At 56.5% G+C, this 15,120-nt stretch overlaps 1 protein-coding gene across 4 annotated transcripts in view; it reads left to right on the top strand.

Moving 5' to 3' along the window:
• Positions 1-15,120, top strand: part of PRKAG2 (protein kinase AMP-activated non-catalytic subunit gamma 2) — a 256,695-nt gene that overhangs the window by 60,713 nt on the left and 180,862 nt on the right. For all 4 annotated transcript variants that reach the window (XM_078437362.2, XM_078437360.2, XM_078437357.2 and 1 more), the window contains exon 2: positions 13,436-13,507. In XM_078437362.2, the coding sequence (XP_078293488.1) occupies positions 13,436-13,507 (72 nt within the window). The remainder of the gene's footprint in view (positions 1-13,435; positions 13,508-15,120) is intronic.

Genomic DNA, 15,120 nt, shown 5'->3' with positions numbered 1-15,120 from the left:
TGACTAATTTCACTTAGCGTAGTACCCTCTAGTTCCATCCACGTAGTTGCAAATGGCAAGATTTCATTCTTTTTGATTGCCGAGTAATACTCCATTGTATATATATACCACATCTTCTTTATCCATTCATCCATCGATGGACATTTGGGCTCTTTCCACACTTTGGCTATTGTCGATAGTGCTGCTAGAAACATGGGGGTGTAGGTGTCCCTTTGAAACATGGGGGTGCATGTGTCCCTTTGAAACCTGTATCCCTTGGATAAATGCCTAGTAGTGCAATTGCTGGGTCGTAGGGTCATTCTATTTTTAGCTTTTTGAGGAACCTCCACACTGTTTTCCAGAGTGGCTGCACCAGCTTGCATTCCCACCGATCAGCGGCTTTTTTAAAACATATTTTTAATGTTCTTTTTTTTGAGGAGGGGGAGGAATAGTGAGAGGGAGAGAGAATCCCAAGCAGCCTCTGCATTGTCAGCACAGAGACCAACGTGGGGCTAGAACTCATGAACCTCATGATCATGACCTGAGCTGAATCAGCTGCTTAACTGACCGAGCCACTCAGGTGCCCCAGCTGCTTGCTTGCTTTCTTTTCTTTCCTTCCTTCCTTCCTTCCTTCCTTCCTTCCTTCCTTCCTTCCCTTCTTTCTTTCTTTCTTTTTTTCTGACAGCGAGAGCTAAATTAGTAAACAGGACCAAAAGCTTCACTTTAAAAAGAGCTAGTTACTTGGCCATTTTGAGTGTCATTAACTTGCCCGGTGGGCGCCTCTGGCCCAGATGGGGTCCCCGGCACCCTCCATGGTCATGAGCGGTGATGAGGGTGCGGCGTGCTCCCAATGCCGTCCTGTTCCACCTGAAAACTCTGATTTCCCGCGTGGAGCTGTGGGGCATGTGCCTGACGCGGCCCTCAGCAGGTGCGGCCCTGGGAGGAAGCAGAAGCGGGCAGATACCAGCTCCCCGCCCCGCTGGCCAAAGCAACTGGAGCCCCTCTGTGCGGAGCGCCCACCAGCCTTCAGTCAGCGGGACACCGAGGCTTCTGTGGCTCCGGAAGCTTCTTGGAGCGGCTGCTCACCCTGATGGCCGTGACACAGGTGTGGAGGGTTCCGGGAAGTAACAAATTCACACCACGCTGACGAACAACCAGGAAGCGCAGTTTGGAACAAGAGCTTTGGCGCCGGAGGAAAGATGCAGAAAGGCCAACACTGGAAAACGCCTCGTGCGTGGATCGGGACTGGCGTTCACCGCGGGCCCAGGGCGGCCGGGCCCACGCCCCAGGCTTGCCTCGCAACGGGACTCCGTGAGATAGTTTTGTTGTCACCTTACGTAATAGAAACAGATGCTAGAAAGTCACCATCGGCTAAAAAGAGGGTAGTGTGACCGGAAGTTGCTAGAAGTTGCAATACCAGGGTTTGGTTCGTGACTGTGCAAGGCGGCTTTGAGTCGCATCTCTCTGGGCGTCCATTACTCCCCCGGGGGCAGGAGGGGATTGATTGTTTTGGGAGATTTCTGAGAACTTTTCCGGCTGTAACATGCTCTCACTGCATGATTTCCCTGGATTTAGGTGTCAGGAGACCAGGGGGGCGTGCGCAGGCCTGGCCCACCCAGGGGGTGGGTATAGGTGCTGACAGAGACCACTCTGAGGGGGTCTCAATGGGGGGGGGGGTTGCTCCCGTTCTGGGTCTGGGGGTGGCAGGAGCCAGGCTGCCCATGCTGGGTCACAACAGCAGTGCCCACGGCTCACAGGGCAGGGGAGGGACGCACAGGGTTGGATAAGAGGGGAGGAGGGAAGGAGATGCCCACCTCCCACGACAGTAGAGAGACGTGGTTCTCTGTCTCTTTACTGCGTGCCTATTTCTGGGTGCAAAATACGAGGGGAGGTCCGAAGGCTCCGACCAGGACAGACGCGCATTTTATTCTAGGTCTGTGTGTGCGTAATCAAAAAGTTTATGAAACAATGAAATGCAACCTTACTGTGTTCTAATTCACATTTTTGTGGTTGTGTAATCAACTAAGTCGATTTTATGATCCACTGATGGGTTTGGACTATTCGTTTGAAAACTAATCGTGGCCAGGGGGCTCCTGGGCGGCTTGGTTGGTTAGGCGTCCGACTTTGGCTCAGGTCATGATCTCACAGTTTGTGAGTTCGAGGCCCGCGTCGGGCTCTGTGCTGACCGCTCAGAGCCTGGAGCCTGTTTCGGATTCTGTGTCTCCCTCTCTCTGACCCTCCCCCACTCATGCTCTGTCTCTCTCTGTCTCAAAAATAAACATTAAAAAAAGAAAAAACTAGCAGCCAGGTGCTCCTAGAGCAGCCAGGAGGAACAAACGAAAGCAGCTCCCTTCATTATGCCTAGTGCAGGAAGTCCTTGAATTCTTTTTGCGTCCTTGGTGTTGGCTGCTTACTCTGAACTCCTCGTATTTTTCAGTCCGTAACCTGGTGGCCCAGAGCAGGGGGGCGGCACAGCAAGCAGGATGGAGGGGAATCCTTGCGGGACCTGCAGAAAGGGGGAGGGCTCATTTGATACATAGTGTTATCGATATGGACATTTCATACTCTGAAAATTCTGAGCCCCAAACCCTGCAGGTATCCGCTCAGCTCCTGGGCGGAGCCCCAGAGCCTCGCTGGGTAGGTGGTTGGGGGCAGAAATGAGGTCTCTCTGAGCCCTGATGCTTGTGCCAGATGCTCCTGCATAGGGCGTGTCTCAGAGCCAGCCAGCGGCACTGTGACCTTATAGAAATGTTCCCTGGGTGCCCAGTTCTACTCAGATTTATGATGCCCCTCTTGAAGTTTGGGCCAAACCCACCTGAATTCCCCTGCGGTGCCAAGCGCTGCTTACGAGGGGCACCAGGCAGGGTGGGGGGCTCAGGTGTGACGGAGGGCCATTTGGGTCTGTGGGATGCACCCAGAAGCACCTCCACTTTCCTTCGTGGTTGGTTTTTCTGCTCCAGGAAGGGGACGTTAGAGTGTGGGAGCCCCGTAATTATAGTTCCCTAGCTGGCCAGGCAGTGTGTGGCCCCCACGGAGGGTTCAATGCCAAGGATAGCACAGTCTCGGTTGGTGGCTTGGCATTTTGTTTGTGAGTCAATAAAGCCTCTCCAGAAACCCAGACTTGGTCTTTTCAAACCCTATCTTAAGAGTTGTCTCAGTAGAATAGTAAAATGTCAGGGCTGAAAACAGCGCTGGGATTAAGGGCTGTCCCTCCTGTCACAGATGGCTCCTGTGTTCAGTCTGCCCTTGCCTTCAGAAGGGCCCAGCGGTCCGAGGTAGCCCATTAAACATCACTTCCTTTTCATAAGATCTGGGTGTTTCCCGCACTCTGAGCTGTCATCAGTCATTTATACCTCAGTATGAATGAGCTTATGAGCGCCTTTTCCAGTATCAGTTTCGTTTGGGGGAAAGACAGACTCCCATTTGAGTCTTGCTGCGTGCCTGGCACTGTAGAGGAATGAGTCACTCAGGTGAATGAGCTGAGGTCCTTGCTGTCGACCCGCTGCCGGTGTGGGAGGGACCAGGGCAGCGTGAGCAGGTGCCTGGGGGAAATTCGCACGACGCTCCCCCCCGGCTAGTGACGCAAGAGTGACTGCTTTCATTTCGCAGGTGAGGCGTGAACAGATGAGGCTATGATGGGACAGCAGGGCTTTTCTGAGTCTGCTGCTCTCCTTCGCGTGTGGCACGTGTTCTCCAGGACAGTAAAAATAGGCCTGTTTGGGCTGTTTCCTGTTTTTCCACTCAACTCTGCTGGGATGGAAACCCTTTCCTATCCGTCTCTATCCCGCCTCCAGCTATTTTCTTTGGGGATTTCTTGTGGCGAAGTGAAGGCTCAGCTGTGTGTACAGAGCCCCCCTTCCCCCGAGTGGCCCCCCTCTCCTTCCCAGAGGCAGCCAAGATAATATGTATATTATAAGGGTATGTAATATACCCTTAATATACACATCTATGTTATATGCCCTTAATATAAATGATTACAAATTAATACATTAGGTGTACATAACACATAATGTAGATACGCACACACACACACACACACACACACACACACACACAAAGGGTTTGTTTTAAGGACTTAGCTCATCTGTGGGGCTCTTGAGTCCTAAATCCACAGGGCGGGGTGACGGGTGGGAGTTCAGGCAGGAGCTGGTGCTGAGGTCTTGGGGCAGAATTCCTTCTAATTTTGAAAAGCTCAGCGTTTTTGGTTTTTTTGTTTGCTTTTTGAGAGAGTGAAAGAGAGAGAAGGTACATTAGTGCGTGCAAGTAAGGGAGGGGCAGAGAGAGGGAGAGGGAGACTCCCAAAGCAGGCTCCGTGCTGTCGGCACAGAGCCTGATGCGGGGCTCGATCCCATGACAGTGAGATCGTGGCTTGAGCCGAAATCAAGAGTCGGACGCTTAGTCGACCGAGCCCCCTGGGCGCCCCTGGAAACCTCAGGTTTTGCTCTAAGGGCAAAACTGGGCGATTGGGTGAAACCCACCCACGTCAGGGAGGGTCATCTCAGACCGTAGATGCTCATCTACAAGGACCTTCACGGCAACACCTCCACTGGTGGTCGATTGAGGCACTGGAGCCTCTGGCCCGGCCAAAGTGACAATCAAATTACGCATCGCAGATTCCGTGATGGCACTAGGTCCCAGAGCCCAGAGCTCCCCCTTCTGTGACATCTCCCACCTCCCATCGCCAGGCTTGGGCAGGAAATACCCCCCGTGGAGATATGGATTGTTCTGGATTGAGGCAGCAACCTGCCACCCAGGTGGTCCCTGTGGGTAGCCCCCCCCCCCCCCCCCCCCCCCCCCCCCCGCCCTCCCTCTTCCCTTCTTCCGGGAGGAGCCGGGGGCTCGGAGACGGCAAGAAACAGGGTTGATTCCAGTTCCTAATCCTCGGTGGTTAACAGAGAGAGGCTGGGCTCAACCCGGCCCGGACATGTGTCTCTCAGGGGTCACTCTGGGGGCCCGAGTGAGGAGGGGCGGGGAGGGGACCCTGGGAATGTGGACCGGGGGCCCTCAGGCCTTCCAGAGCACCAGCCAGTTCCCTCTGCACGGCGTCCTCAGCCGTAAGGCCAGGCGCCCATGGGGCCCTTCCGAGCTTCCGTGTAGCAATAGTCGAGCAAAGGCTGCTTACGAGGCAGGGCAAGGCCCAGCTGCCTCTTAAACAAGAGGTTTAAGAGGTGTCTGTCACCCTGTCCTTCGTCGTGGGGAGGGGATCGGGCCTGCTCTCTCGTTACAAGGAGGGACAGCCAACGTCTGCAGAACCTTTGCAGCTTCGTTTCAGGCCACGGTCGAGTGGAACGTGACAGGCCACCTGGGCTTTCCGGGTTGACAGTTGACCCGGGACGCGGCGGGGGGTGGGTGGGGGGGGTGTCCCGGTGATACACCTGTGCCGTCCCCAGTCCCGAGGACAGGTGTGGCCCCCCGGCCAGTGGCCTCACCTGACAGAGTGAAGAACCGAGGCTCCCGGAGGCTAAAACGAGGGGGAGTTCTGGAGAGAAAACGGTTTCCTGGCTGGTGCTTCTGTCGTGCCAAAGAAGCCGCCGGGCGAGGAACCGGGGACGGCCGCAGGACAGGGTAGTTCCTCAGCACTGGGCAGGGTCAGGCTGCCATACTCCCGCCCCTCCTGGGGCCCAGAGCTCCTTTCTTTGGAGAAAGGCCAGCTCAGCACAGGGGCCCAAGTACTTTCCTTGGCACCGAGGCCCCGGGGCAGCGGGTGGGGGAGCCCAAGCCAGCTGTCGAATCAGTCGGGACCCCCCGGTGGGGGGCCTGGGGCAGGCAGGGTGGCTGCAGGTGGGAAAAGGAGCGGTTTTCTTGTCTTTTTTACATCAGGAAGCCTCTCCAACTGCAGTCAGAAACCACGATGTCCTCTGTGGAAAATCAAGAATTCTGGAACTTCTCTGAGAGTTAAGTTTAGGCTTTGCCGAATTTGGCCCCTGGCCCTCCCCTGTTGCCGAGTTCCAGCGATTCAGGGTTTGTTCCTTATTTTTCGGAGAGTGGTTATATAACGTGAATGTTTTCCAAAGGCCCCAACTGACCATGGCTCTGGTCGCCACCCCCCACATTGGTACCAAGAACTGCCCGTTGGGCGGCTTTGAGGGATGGCGCTAACCCAGGCCATCTGGAGACACCTCACTCGGGCCTCCCACCTGAGGTGCTTGCCAAGGCCCTCACCGCAAGGGGTGAACTTCAAGCCACAGCAGATGAGACACAGACGAGGCTAAATCACGTGAGCAGCAGCCCTTGGCGTGACGGGGACGAGGAGAGTCAGGGACACGGGCAGGGCAGGCGCGTTCCATGTGGAACCTGAGTGACCGAGTACTGGTGATTCTGAGGGTGCCGCTCACAGCTTTCCTGGAATCGTGCCAAGCATCCATGAGGACGCGCCTGGCATTTGTGTCGATGACCCGGGTGCTTAAGATAGAGGGGCCTCAGAAACCAATGGAATAGGCAGAAGGTTAACACTTAGGAGGCAGAGGAAAGTCACGTCAAGATAGAAAGAAGTGCGGCTGGCTCATCGCCACCTCCTCTCTGAGGCATCAACGGGGAGCATGGCTGTGCCCTCGCCCCTCCGCAGGTGCAGCCCATGTTCATGGACACCCTGCCCCCAAACCCGGAGTTTCTAAGGCGGGGGAGATGACTTAGAAGCCTGAGAATAGAAGAAAATTATTTTCGTGACGAACAGAAGGTGAGAGGGTACATTTTACTTCTTTACGGGGTTCCTGATCCCAGGATGACATTTAGTTCAGCGATAAAAACCCAGACCGTGGGAGCTGAAAGGCATCTTCTGGAATTATCCGGTTAATCCCCTCGTACTTGACAGATGAGAAGCTGAATGCAGACGTGTCTGAGACCCCCTCCCTCCCCCCCCTCCCCCCCCCAGTCCAGAGCTGGGGCTGGAACTCAGCCTTCTGGCCCCTTCCTTGCACACGGGTCGTGTTCTTGCGTGCGGAGGGATGTGGGACCCGGCTGTGCCCATCACCAGCCCTTCCCAAGCCTGGGGTGGCTCCAGATGTCTCTGGTGCCTCGGGTCTGCTCAGTGGGAGCGGAGAATGAAAACCATTCTAGATGTGTTCCTTCCTCAGTAGGAATCAGCCTGCTGCTAATTGCACAGGAATGTCCTATTGTGACCCTGATATTTAAAACCCCTGGCCGGCCCTCAGGTGCAGGCCACGGGCCCCTGACATTGGCAGCCTTTCTGTTTGTCCTGTCTTTGTGCCTTCGTCAGGACTGTTCCTGGGGTATCCCAGCTGCATCAACAAAGGAGTTTTGTAAGACCAAAAGGTCAGAACCGCACCCGATCGATACGCACTTACCCCGCACCTACGCTCGAGGCTAAAATATGAGTAAGACAGCCCCTGTCCTTCCGGGATTCGTAAGCCAGTTGGGCACGGTATAAAATCCATTATCTTCTGGGGTTCGGGACGCGTGGCAGGGGACTGGCCCCCAAACTACGCGAAGCGTAGGCATGCCGGCGTGTGGAGCGATGGCACCGGGTGATGGGACGCCGGTCTTTGCGACATCAGCGTGAATTGCGTTTGATGAAGAGTAGGCCTTCAAGAGAAAGCATCATAAGCTGCCTTGGGGCTGAAGCGCTGAACCGCACAAACCCCCACTCCTCTTTCTTGTCCCCCGAGGTTCCGCTGTGCTGAGGATACTCAGTTTGCGTCTTCCCAGCCTCTGATACCGAGTTGGGTTTTGTTCGCGGAGCTGAGCCATCGCAAGGAGGTGCTGGGATTGAGCGGAAAGAGCTCTGAGCGGGAGTGCGTGGCCCCGGGGCTGCAGGGCCTGATTGCTACCGTCCGCCTGTCTGGCTCGGGCAAGTGGCTTAACCTCTCTGACCCTCAGTATCGTCATCTGTGGACTGGGATGGTACCGCTTGCCTTCCCTACTTGTATGGGCTGCCCTAAGGACCAGAGAAAGGTTTAACAAGGACGCGCTAAGGGCAGATTAATAACAGCTCTGTTGCCGATACCTTTTTTGCGGTAGAATGTTGGCTTTTGCCTGAATTTCTGAAGAGGGTAGGGATGGGGCTGTGGGGGTTAAGTGAGCTATTTTGTTTTTAATGGTTATATATTTTTGAGAGAGAGAGAGAGAGAGTATGAGCAGGGGAGGGGCAGAGAGGGGCGGTGGGGGGGGGGGGGGGAGGACAGAGGAACTATCAGCACAGAACCTGAGGCAGGGCTTGAATCCACGAACCATGAGATCATGACCGGAGCTGAAGTTGGACACTTAACTGACTGAGCCACCCACGCACCCCTAAATGAGCTACTTTAAAAAAAAATTTTTTTTTTAACGTTTATTTATTTTTGAGACAGGGAGAGACAGAGCATGAGCGGGGGGAGGGTCAGAGAGAGAGGGAGACACAGAATCCAAAGCAGGCTCCAGGGTCCGAGCTGTCGGCACAGAGCCCGACGCGGGGTTCGAACTCACGAACTGCGAGATGATGACCTGAGCCGAAGCCGGACGCTCAACCGACTGAGCCCCCCAGGCGCGCCTCCTAAATGAGCTACTTTTAAGGTCAGCTTACATCTCAGCGATTTTTCCAAACTTAGGTCTTTTCTCTTTTATCCTTATGCTTTCCTGACAGGCGACTTTATCAGCCCAAATCCTGAAAATTCACTTTCCCCAGAGACCCTGACAGTGGTCTCCAGAGCCTGCGGTCAAGGTCTAGGCTATAGCGTGTGCGGCTGATGACGATCCCAGAGTCTCTTGGCCGCAACCAGGTCTTAAACGTCTCCTAGCGCCTCGACATGGCCCAGCAAGGTGCCCACCTGGCACCGTGGGCGGCCTGACCGGCTGGCAGACCAGAAAAGGAGGTTCAGGGATGGCAAGGAGAAGAGAAATCGGTGAGGAAAGGGTGAGGCTCTGGTGGGAATTTAAAATTTCGAAAGCCTGTAAACGGGAAGTTCCAAGAGCCTGAACCTTCTGGAATGTCAGCCGAGCTCGGAGGCCAGGCCTCCCGTTATTCCACCAGCTGATAGCCTTGTGGCCGCAGTTGCAGTTCGAGATTTTCCCATGCCTGGTCTCCCAGGTGTGTGCTGTTTCTTGGGGAGCTCTGAGAGATGAGAGCCAAGATTAGCGTCATGGAATGTGGGGCGGAGGAACCTTCCAGCAAAGCCCGCCACTCATGCCAAGGGACTTCCCTGTAGGGATGCTTGACTGAGCAGACACACCACAGCGGTCGGATGGCTTGGGACTTCCATGAGCTCCCCCTGGTCAGAAATCGGGGCGGGGGACCCGCCGCGGCCGCTCCTGGCGGCCCCCCGTGGCCACGGGCCACCTGCGGCAGGAGCCTGCCCAGCATTCTGGTCTCTCCCCTTCCCAGACCGTCTTAACGTGAGTCATTTAGCCACTGGGGCCTCAGTCGCTAGAGCGTGATGGTTCCACAAGGAACAAATGAGTGTTTGTGCGAAGGCTTCCGCGCGTGGAGACCGCCGTACTGCACAAATGTTGGAGGGTAATGATTATTTGAAACCGGAGAGGAATGTACTCATTAAAACAGGAGATAAGCATCCCACACCGTGTTCCTGCTCACTTCCCAGGGAATTGCAGCCGCGTGGGGCCTGCTCGTGGGCACAGACCGCGTGGCCCCCCCCCCGCCCCCCGCTGGCTGCCCAGGGGAGGGGGTGCTGATCCGAACGGTGCCGTGTGCCCGCTGTGCGCCCGGCAAATGCAGGGCGGAGAGTGGGACTAGCTTTCCCCTTGCCCCTGATGAACGCAAAGCCTAGTTAGAGAAACAGACTTGTAAACGATCCTAATACGGCACCCCAAGTCCCGTCATATAGGTTAGGAGTTCACCGTGTGAACCAGGATTGGGGGTGGCAGGGGGCGGGAAGACCAGTAAAGCCCAGAGCGGGTGAGGAGCTGGGGACAGTGCTGGCTAGCACTGGCCATTCACGCACGGCCCTGGGCCAGGCTCTGTGCTAGAGGCCGGCGCTGTCCTGGAGGGACTAAAGTGAAGCAGGGTCTGTTCTCCTGGGAGGGGGTGGACAGCGGCCAAAGAGCAGCCTCGAAGTGAGGTGTGTGAGGAGTTGAGACGGCGTTCCAGACCGCGTCCACAGACACGCGGCCGCGATTGGAAAAACCAGCCTGCCTGAGAACTTGCTGAAGGGAGACGGGGTTTTAAAAGCACATCAGAAACAAGGCTGCAGAGAAGCACATCAGAAACAAGGCTGTGGAAGTCCGCGGATCCACAGGGCCCGGTCTGGAGACCGCAGGGGCTGGACGAGGGTTCCTGACCGTGGCTCCTCCCGGCAGTCACCTGTGGCCCTCCACCCGGGCTGCCGGCCCAATCACCGAGATGCCTGGACTGCACCGTCGATGGATCAACTCCCTTCCACGGCGGGACCGAAGCTTCCCAAGTGCAACCAGGCCCGAGACCACAGACCTCAACACCAGGGAGTCTGAGTCTGGAATCTGCACGCGTAAGAGCTCATCAGCACGCACCGGTCAACCAGGGGTGGGAGCCATTGCCGAGTCCCTGGGGTGCCAGGGGAGAGGCCGGCATAATGAGACCCACGTTTTCAGGGATCACTCTTCAAGCAGAGGTTTGGAGATGGCCTGAAGGGGGTGGGGCTGAAGGTCTCAGAGGACAATTAAGCAGCCCCAGAGAGAGCTGGGGGAGGAGGGTACAGACCTGGATCCCAGCAGCAAGAAGGGTGGCGGGGACAGAATGGGTTACGAGAAAGCCTGGGTACACAGGGGCGCCTGGGTGGCTCAGTTGGTTCGGCATCCGACTTCGGCTCAGGTCACGACCTCACTGTTCACGGGTTCGAGCCCCGCGTCGGGCTCTGTGCTGACAGCTCGGAGCCTGGAGCCCGTTTCGGAGTCTGCGTCTCCCTCTCTCTCTGCCCCTCCCCTGCTTGCGCTCTGTTTCTCTCTCAAAAATAAATGGATGTTAGAAAAAAAAGAAGAAGAACAGAGTGAGATGTTTCACAGTTCCTGATCTCAAAACTTACTACAGAGTCGTAGTCATTGAATCAACGTGGTACCAGCATGAAGACAGACATGCGGCCCCCGAGATAGAATACAAAGCCCAAAAGAAACCCTCACATGTGTGGCCAAGCTGAGATGTGTAGCAAAAGTGCCAACGCCATTCAGTGGGAAAAGACCGTCTTTCCTTTCATTTTTTAAATGTTTACTTATTTTTGAGTGAGGGAAAGAGCGCACGCAGGGCAGGGGCGGAGAGAGCGGGGGACAGAGGATCCGAAGCGGGCTCTGGGCTGACAGCAGCGAGCCCGACGCAGGGCCCGGACTCACGAACCAGGAGATCATGACGTGAGCCGATGTCAGACCCTCAACTGACTGAGCCACCCGGATGCCCCTCTTTCTTTCTTTTTTTTTTTTTTTTTTGTTTATGTATTAATTTTTGGAGAAACAGAGAGAAACCATGAGAGGGGGAGGGGTAGCGAGAGAGGGAGAGGGAGAATCCCAAGCAGGCTCTGTGCTGTTGCTGCAGAGCCCGACTCAGGGCTCGATCCCACGAACGGTGAGACCAGGACCTGAGCTGAAATCAATCGGCTGAGCCACCCAGGGGCCCCAAAGGCAGTCTTTTGGATGCATGGTGCTGGGAACATGAATATATCCCTGGAAAACAAGGAAGGTGGGCCCTCACCTTAGACCATAGAGAAAATCTGACTCAGAACGGACCTCAGACCTCAGTGTAACAGCTACACCTAGAAAAGGCTTAGGAGACAGCACAGGGGAAGAGACGCTTGACATTGGATTTGGCAGCAAAGTCTTCATCATGTCACCAAAGGCACATGCAACAAAGTAAAAACAGATAGATCGGACGACCTCAAAGTTACGAGCTTCTGGGCATCAAAGGACCCGATCGCCAGAGTGCAAAGGCAACCTACAGGATGGGAGAAAATATGCACAAAGCATCCATCCGACAGAAGGCTCGCGTCCAGAATGCATAAAGGACTCCCACCAATTCACCAGCAAACAACCTGGTTAATAAATGGCCAAAGGACTTCCTGAGCAGACATCTTTCCAAAGAAGAGGGAACACCCGTCTCCAAATACAGTCACGTTCTGAGGTTCTGGGAGTTAGAACTCCAACCCGCGGGTTTGGGGGAGGGGGACGTGATTCAACACCTATGTTCACGGCAGCGTTTCTCCATAGCTACAAGGTACAAGCAACCCAAGGGTCCCCTGACGGTTGAACGGATAAGCAAAATGTGGCCCGTCCATACAATGGAGCGTTATTCACTTTTTAAATCTGTATTTATTTATTTTGAGAGCGAGAGGGAGTGTGCGTGCATGCGAGCAGGGGGAGGGGCGGAGAGAGAGGAGAGAGAGTACCCCACCGTCAGTGCAGACCCCGATGCGGGGATCGATCCCACGACCTCGAGATCACGATCTGAGCTGAAATCAGGAGTCAGACGCTCAATGGCCCGAGCCACCCAGGCGCGCCTGTTATTCACCTTTAAAAGGAAAGAAACTCTGACACCGGCTACAACATCTGAAATAATCTAGTCACAGAAGCAGGGCAAATACTGCATGATTCCACCTACGCTAGGTACTGGGGTAGTCAGATTTATAGAGACACGGTGTAGGATGCTGGGTGCCAGCCGCTGGGGGAAGGGATGGGGAGTTGTCTGACGAGGACAGAGTTTCCCTTTTGCAAGATGAGAAGGGTCCGGGGGACGGGTGGTGGTGATGACTGCGCGGTGTGAATGCACCTAACGCTCCCAAGCTGTACACGCAAAGTGGTTAAGATCGTAAGTCCTGTGTTGTGTGTATGTTGCCACAACGAAAAAGGGAAAAAAGAAAGGTTAAGGACGCAGGCAAGTTCTCCTGCTGGACTTCCCACGTGGGGCTTCTTCCCGGGGTGTGAGGGCATCCGTCAGGTGAGACCAGGGGAAGGAGGAGCAGAGCTGAGAGTGGAGTGATGCCGCGTGTGGGTCCCCGCCGCCCCTCTGTGCCACCGTGCCACCCAGCTTCACTGAGCACTGAGCCCCAGCCGCCAGCCCGGCTCTCCCCGCCACCAGCCCCCATCATCTCTCCAGGAAGACACGCGTCCTGGACCCCTTCCGCGAGCCCACATTCTGTGTCCTGACACGAGGTCCTGTCCCATCAGCCTTTCCCCAGGGCGCCGAGAGTCCTGCCCTCCACGGCCGTTTTCATCCTGGGGCACTTTCCCTCCTGCCTCTAGTCCCAGCCTCTTCTCCTCACCCCTTCCCCGGGGCGGTGGGGGGCAGTGGCCTGTTCTGGAAGGGAATGTGAGCGTGTTCTCCTGCTGGACGTGCTGCTGGATCTCCCTCCCGATCTTAGAGGGAGCTGGCATGCGGTGCCCCGTCCTCTGTCTCCGCTTACATCCACACCCCTCCCTCGTGGTCCGTGTTTACGGAGGACTTAGGAGGGGGTGGCGATGCACACACAGAGTCAGTGAGGCCCCTGGATGAGGCCGGGTGGGCACCCGAGGGCCACTCCGCTGACCACATGCTCTCTTTCCATCCTAGGACCTGAGTTCCTTTGCCATGCCTCTCCTGGACGGAGACCTGGAGAGCTCAGAAAAGCATGCTTCTCGTAAGGTAAGCCACCTTTCTCACAACATCTCGCGGCTCACCTGGGGTGCCACTGAGGCGGGACTCCCTCGGTGAGAGCCCAAGACAAACGTCCGCCTGCACATCCACCCGTGCTCCCACATGCACATCTACTGTGCTCCCACCCGCTCATCCGCTTGTATTCCCACCTGCTCATCCATCAGTGCTCCCACCTGCACATCCACCCGTGCTCCCACCTGCACATCCACTGTGCTCCCACCCGTTCATCCGCTTATATTCCCACCTGCTCATCCATCGGTGCTCCCACCTGCACATCCACTGTGCTCCCACCCGTTCATCCACTTGTATTCCCACCTGCTCATCCATCGGTGCTCCCTCTTGCACATCCACCTGTGCTCCCACCTGCACATCCATCTGTGCTCCTATCTGCACATCCACCCGTGCTCCCACCTGCACATCCGCTGTGCTCCCACCTGCTCATCCATTTGTATTCCCACTTGTTCATCCATCGGTGCTCCCACCTGCACATTCACCTGTGCTCCTACATGCAGTCCCCGCTGCTTACCCGCTGGTACACCTGGCCGCTGCTGGGATGACCCACCTCACCTGGCCATGCCCCTCACACTTGCGGCTCTCTAATTTGAGGGCCTCCTGGGCTTTTTTCCCTTCTCTCCTCCCTCTGGGTTCAGCCATGCCCTCCCCCTTGTCTCCCCAAAGGAGTCCGAGATAATGTGGAAGATCAACAATAAGCAAAGAGAAGAGGCTCAAAGTATCAGTAAATGGGAGATTTGGAGACCATCCGTCCCATCACGGACGGCCCGTCACGTCACGGACAGGCCCCCCCCCCCCCGCCCTCCGCTCTGGGTGTCCGTCCTTCCCTTTGGTCTCCTGGCCACTTCTCCTTGCCTCTGTCTAGCTCACTGCCAACCCTGCCCTGCTGGTCAGCCGGTGTCTCGGCAAGGCTGACGGCCGTGTGGGGTCAGGCCGCCGACAAGAAGTGTATATCCCATGAGCGTCAGTGGGCGCGCGGCACGAAAGGGGAGGTTGAGGCGGCCAGCCGTCGGGAGCGAGGGTGGGGCAGAGAGCTGGGCAGCAAGTTCTTCCCGGGCCCTGTTACCCACGGCCCCGGGGGCGGGGAAGGGACCTCAGGAGGGGCCCAGCCACATGGGTGCCGTGGGCAGTGTCTTGGCACAGACGTACCGGGCCGCACGACTCCGGCTCTGGGTACAGCCCGGGGTTGGGGCCGGAGCTCCAGGGCGGAGGGCTAGCCTGTTCTCTAAGCATTTTGAATTGCGCACAGTTAAGGCAGCATAGCCTGGTTTAGGCCTGCGGGGTTCCCCTGGCCTCAGCTCCCTGTCCAGACCGAACCAACGACCTGATTAGCGGTCACCGTGGCCCAGCCCACAGAACCCCTCAGAGGATGCCCTCAGGAAGGAGCCGCAGAGTTCCTAGCCCGGAAGGGCACGGTCTGCGGCTGCAGGGCGGGTCTTCCTCCTCGCGGGGGTTGGACGCCAGGAAGCCCGTCCTCGAGGTGAAAAATCTGAGGCGGAACCTTGCATGCAGTGAAGATACACGGCGAGGACTGAGGCCTCACCCAGCCCGGCCGGCCCCCACTTTGGTGGCTCCCAGAGGGTTCCAGA

Source organism: Panthera onca, chromosome A2 (genome assembly GCF_046562875.1).
Source record: "Panthera onca isolate mPanOnc1 chromosome A2, mPanOnc1 haplotype 2, whole genome shotgun sequence".
Classification (NCBI taxonomy): domain Eukaryota; kingdom Metazoa; phylum Chordata; class Mammalia; order Carnivora; family Felidae; genus Panthera; species Panthera onca.
The sequence above is the reverse complement of the archived record's forward strand: the minus strand, read 5'-3'. Positions and strand labels throughout refer to the sequence as shown.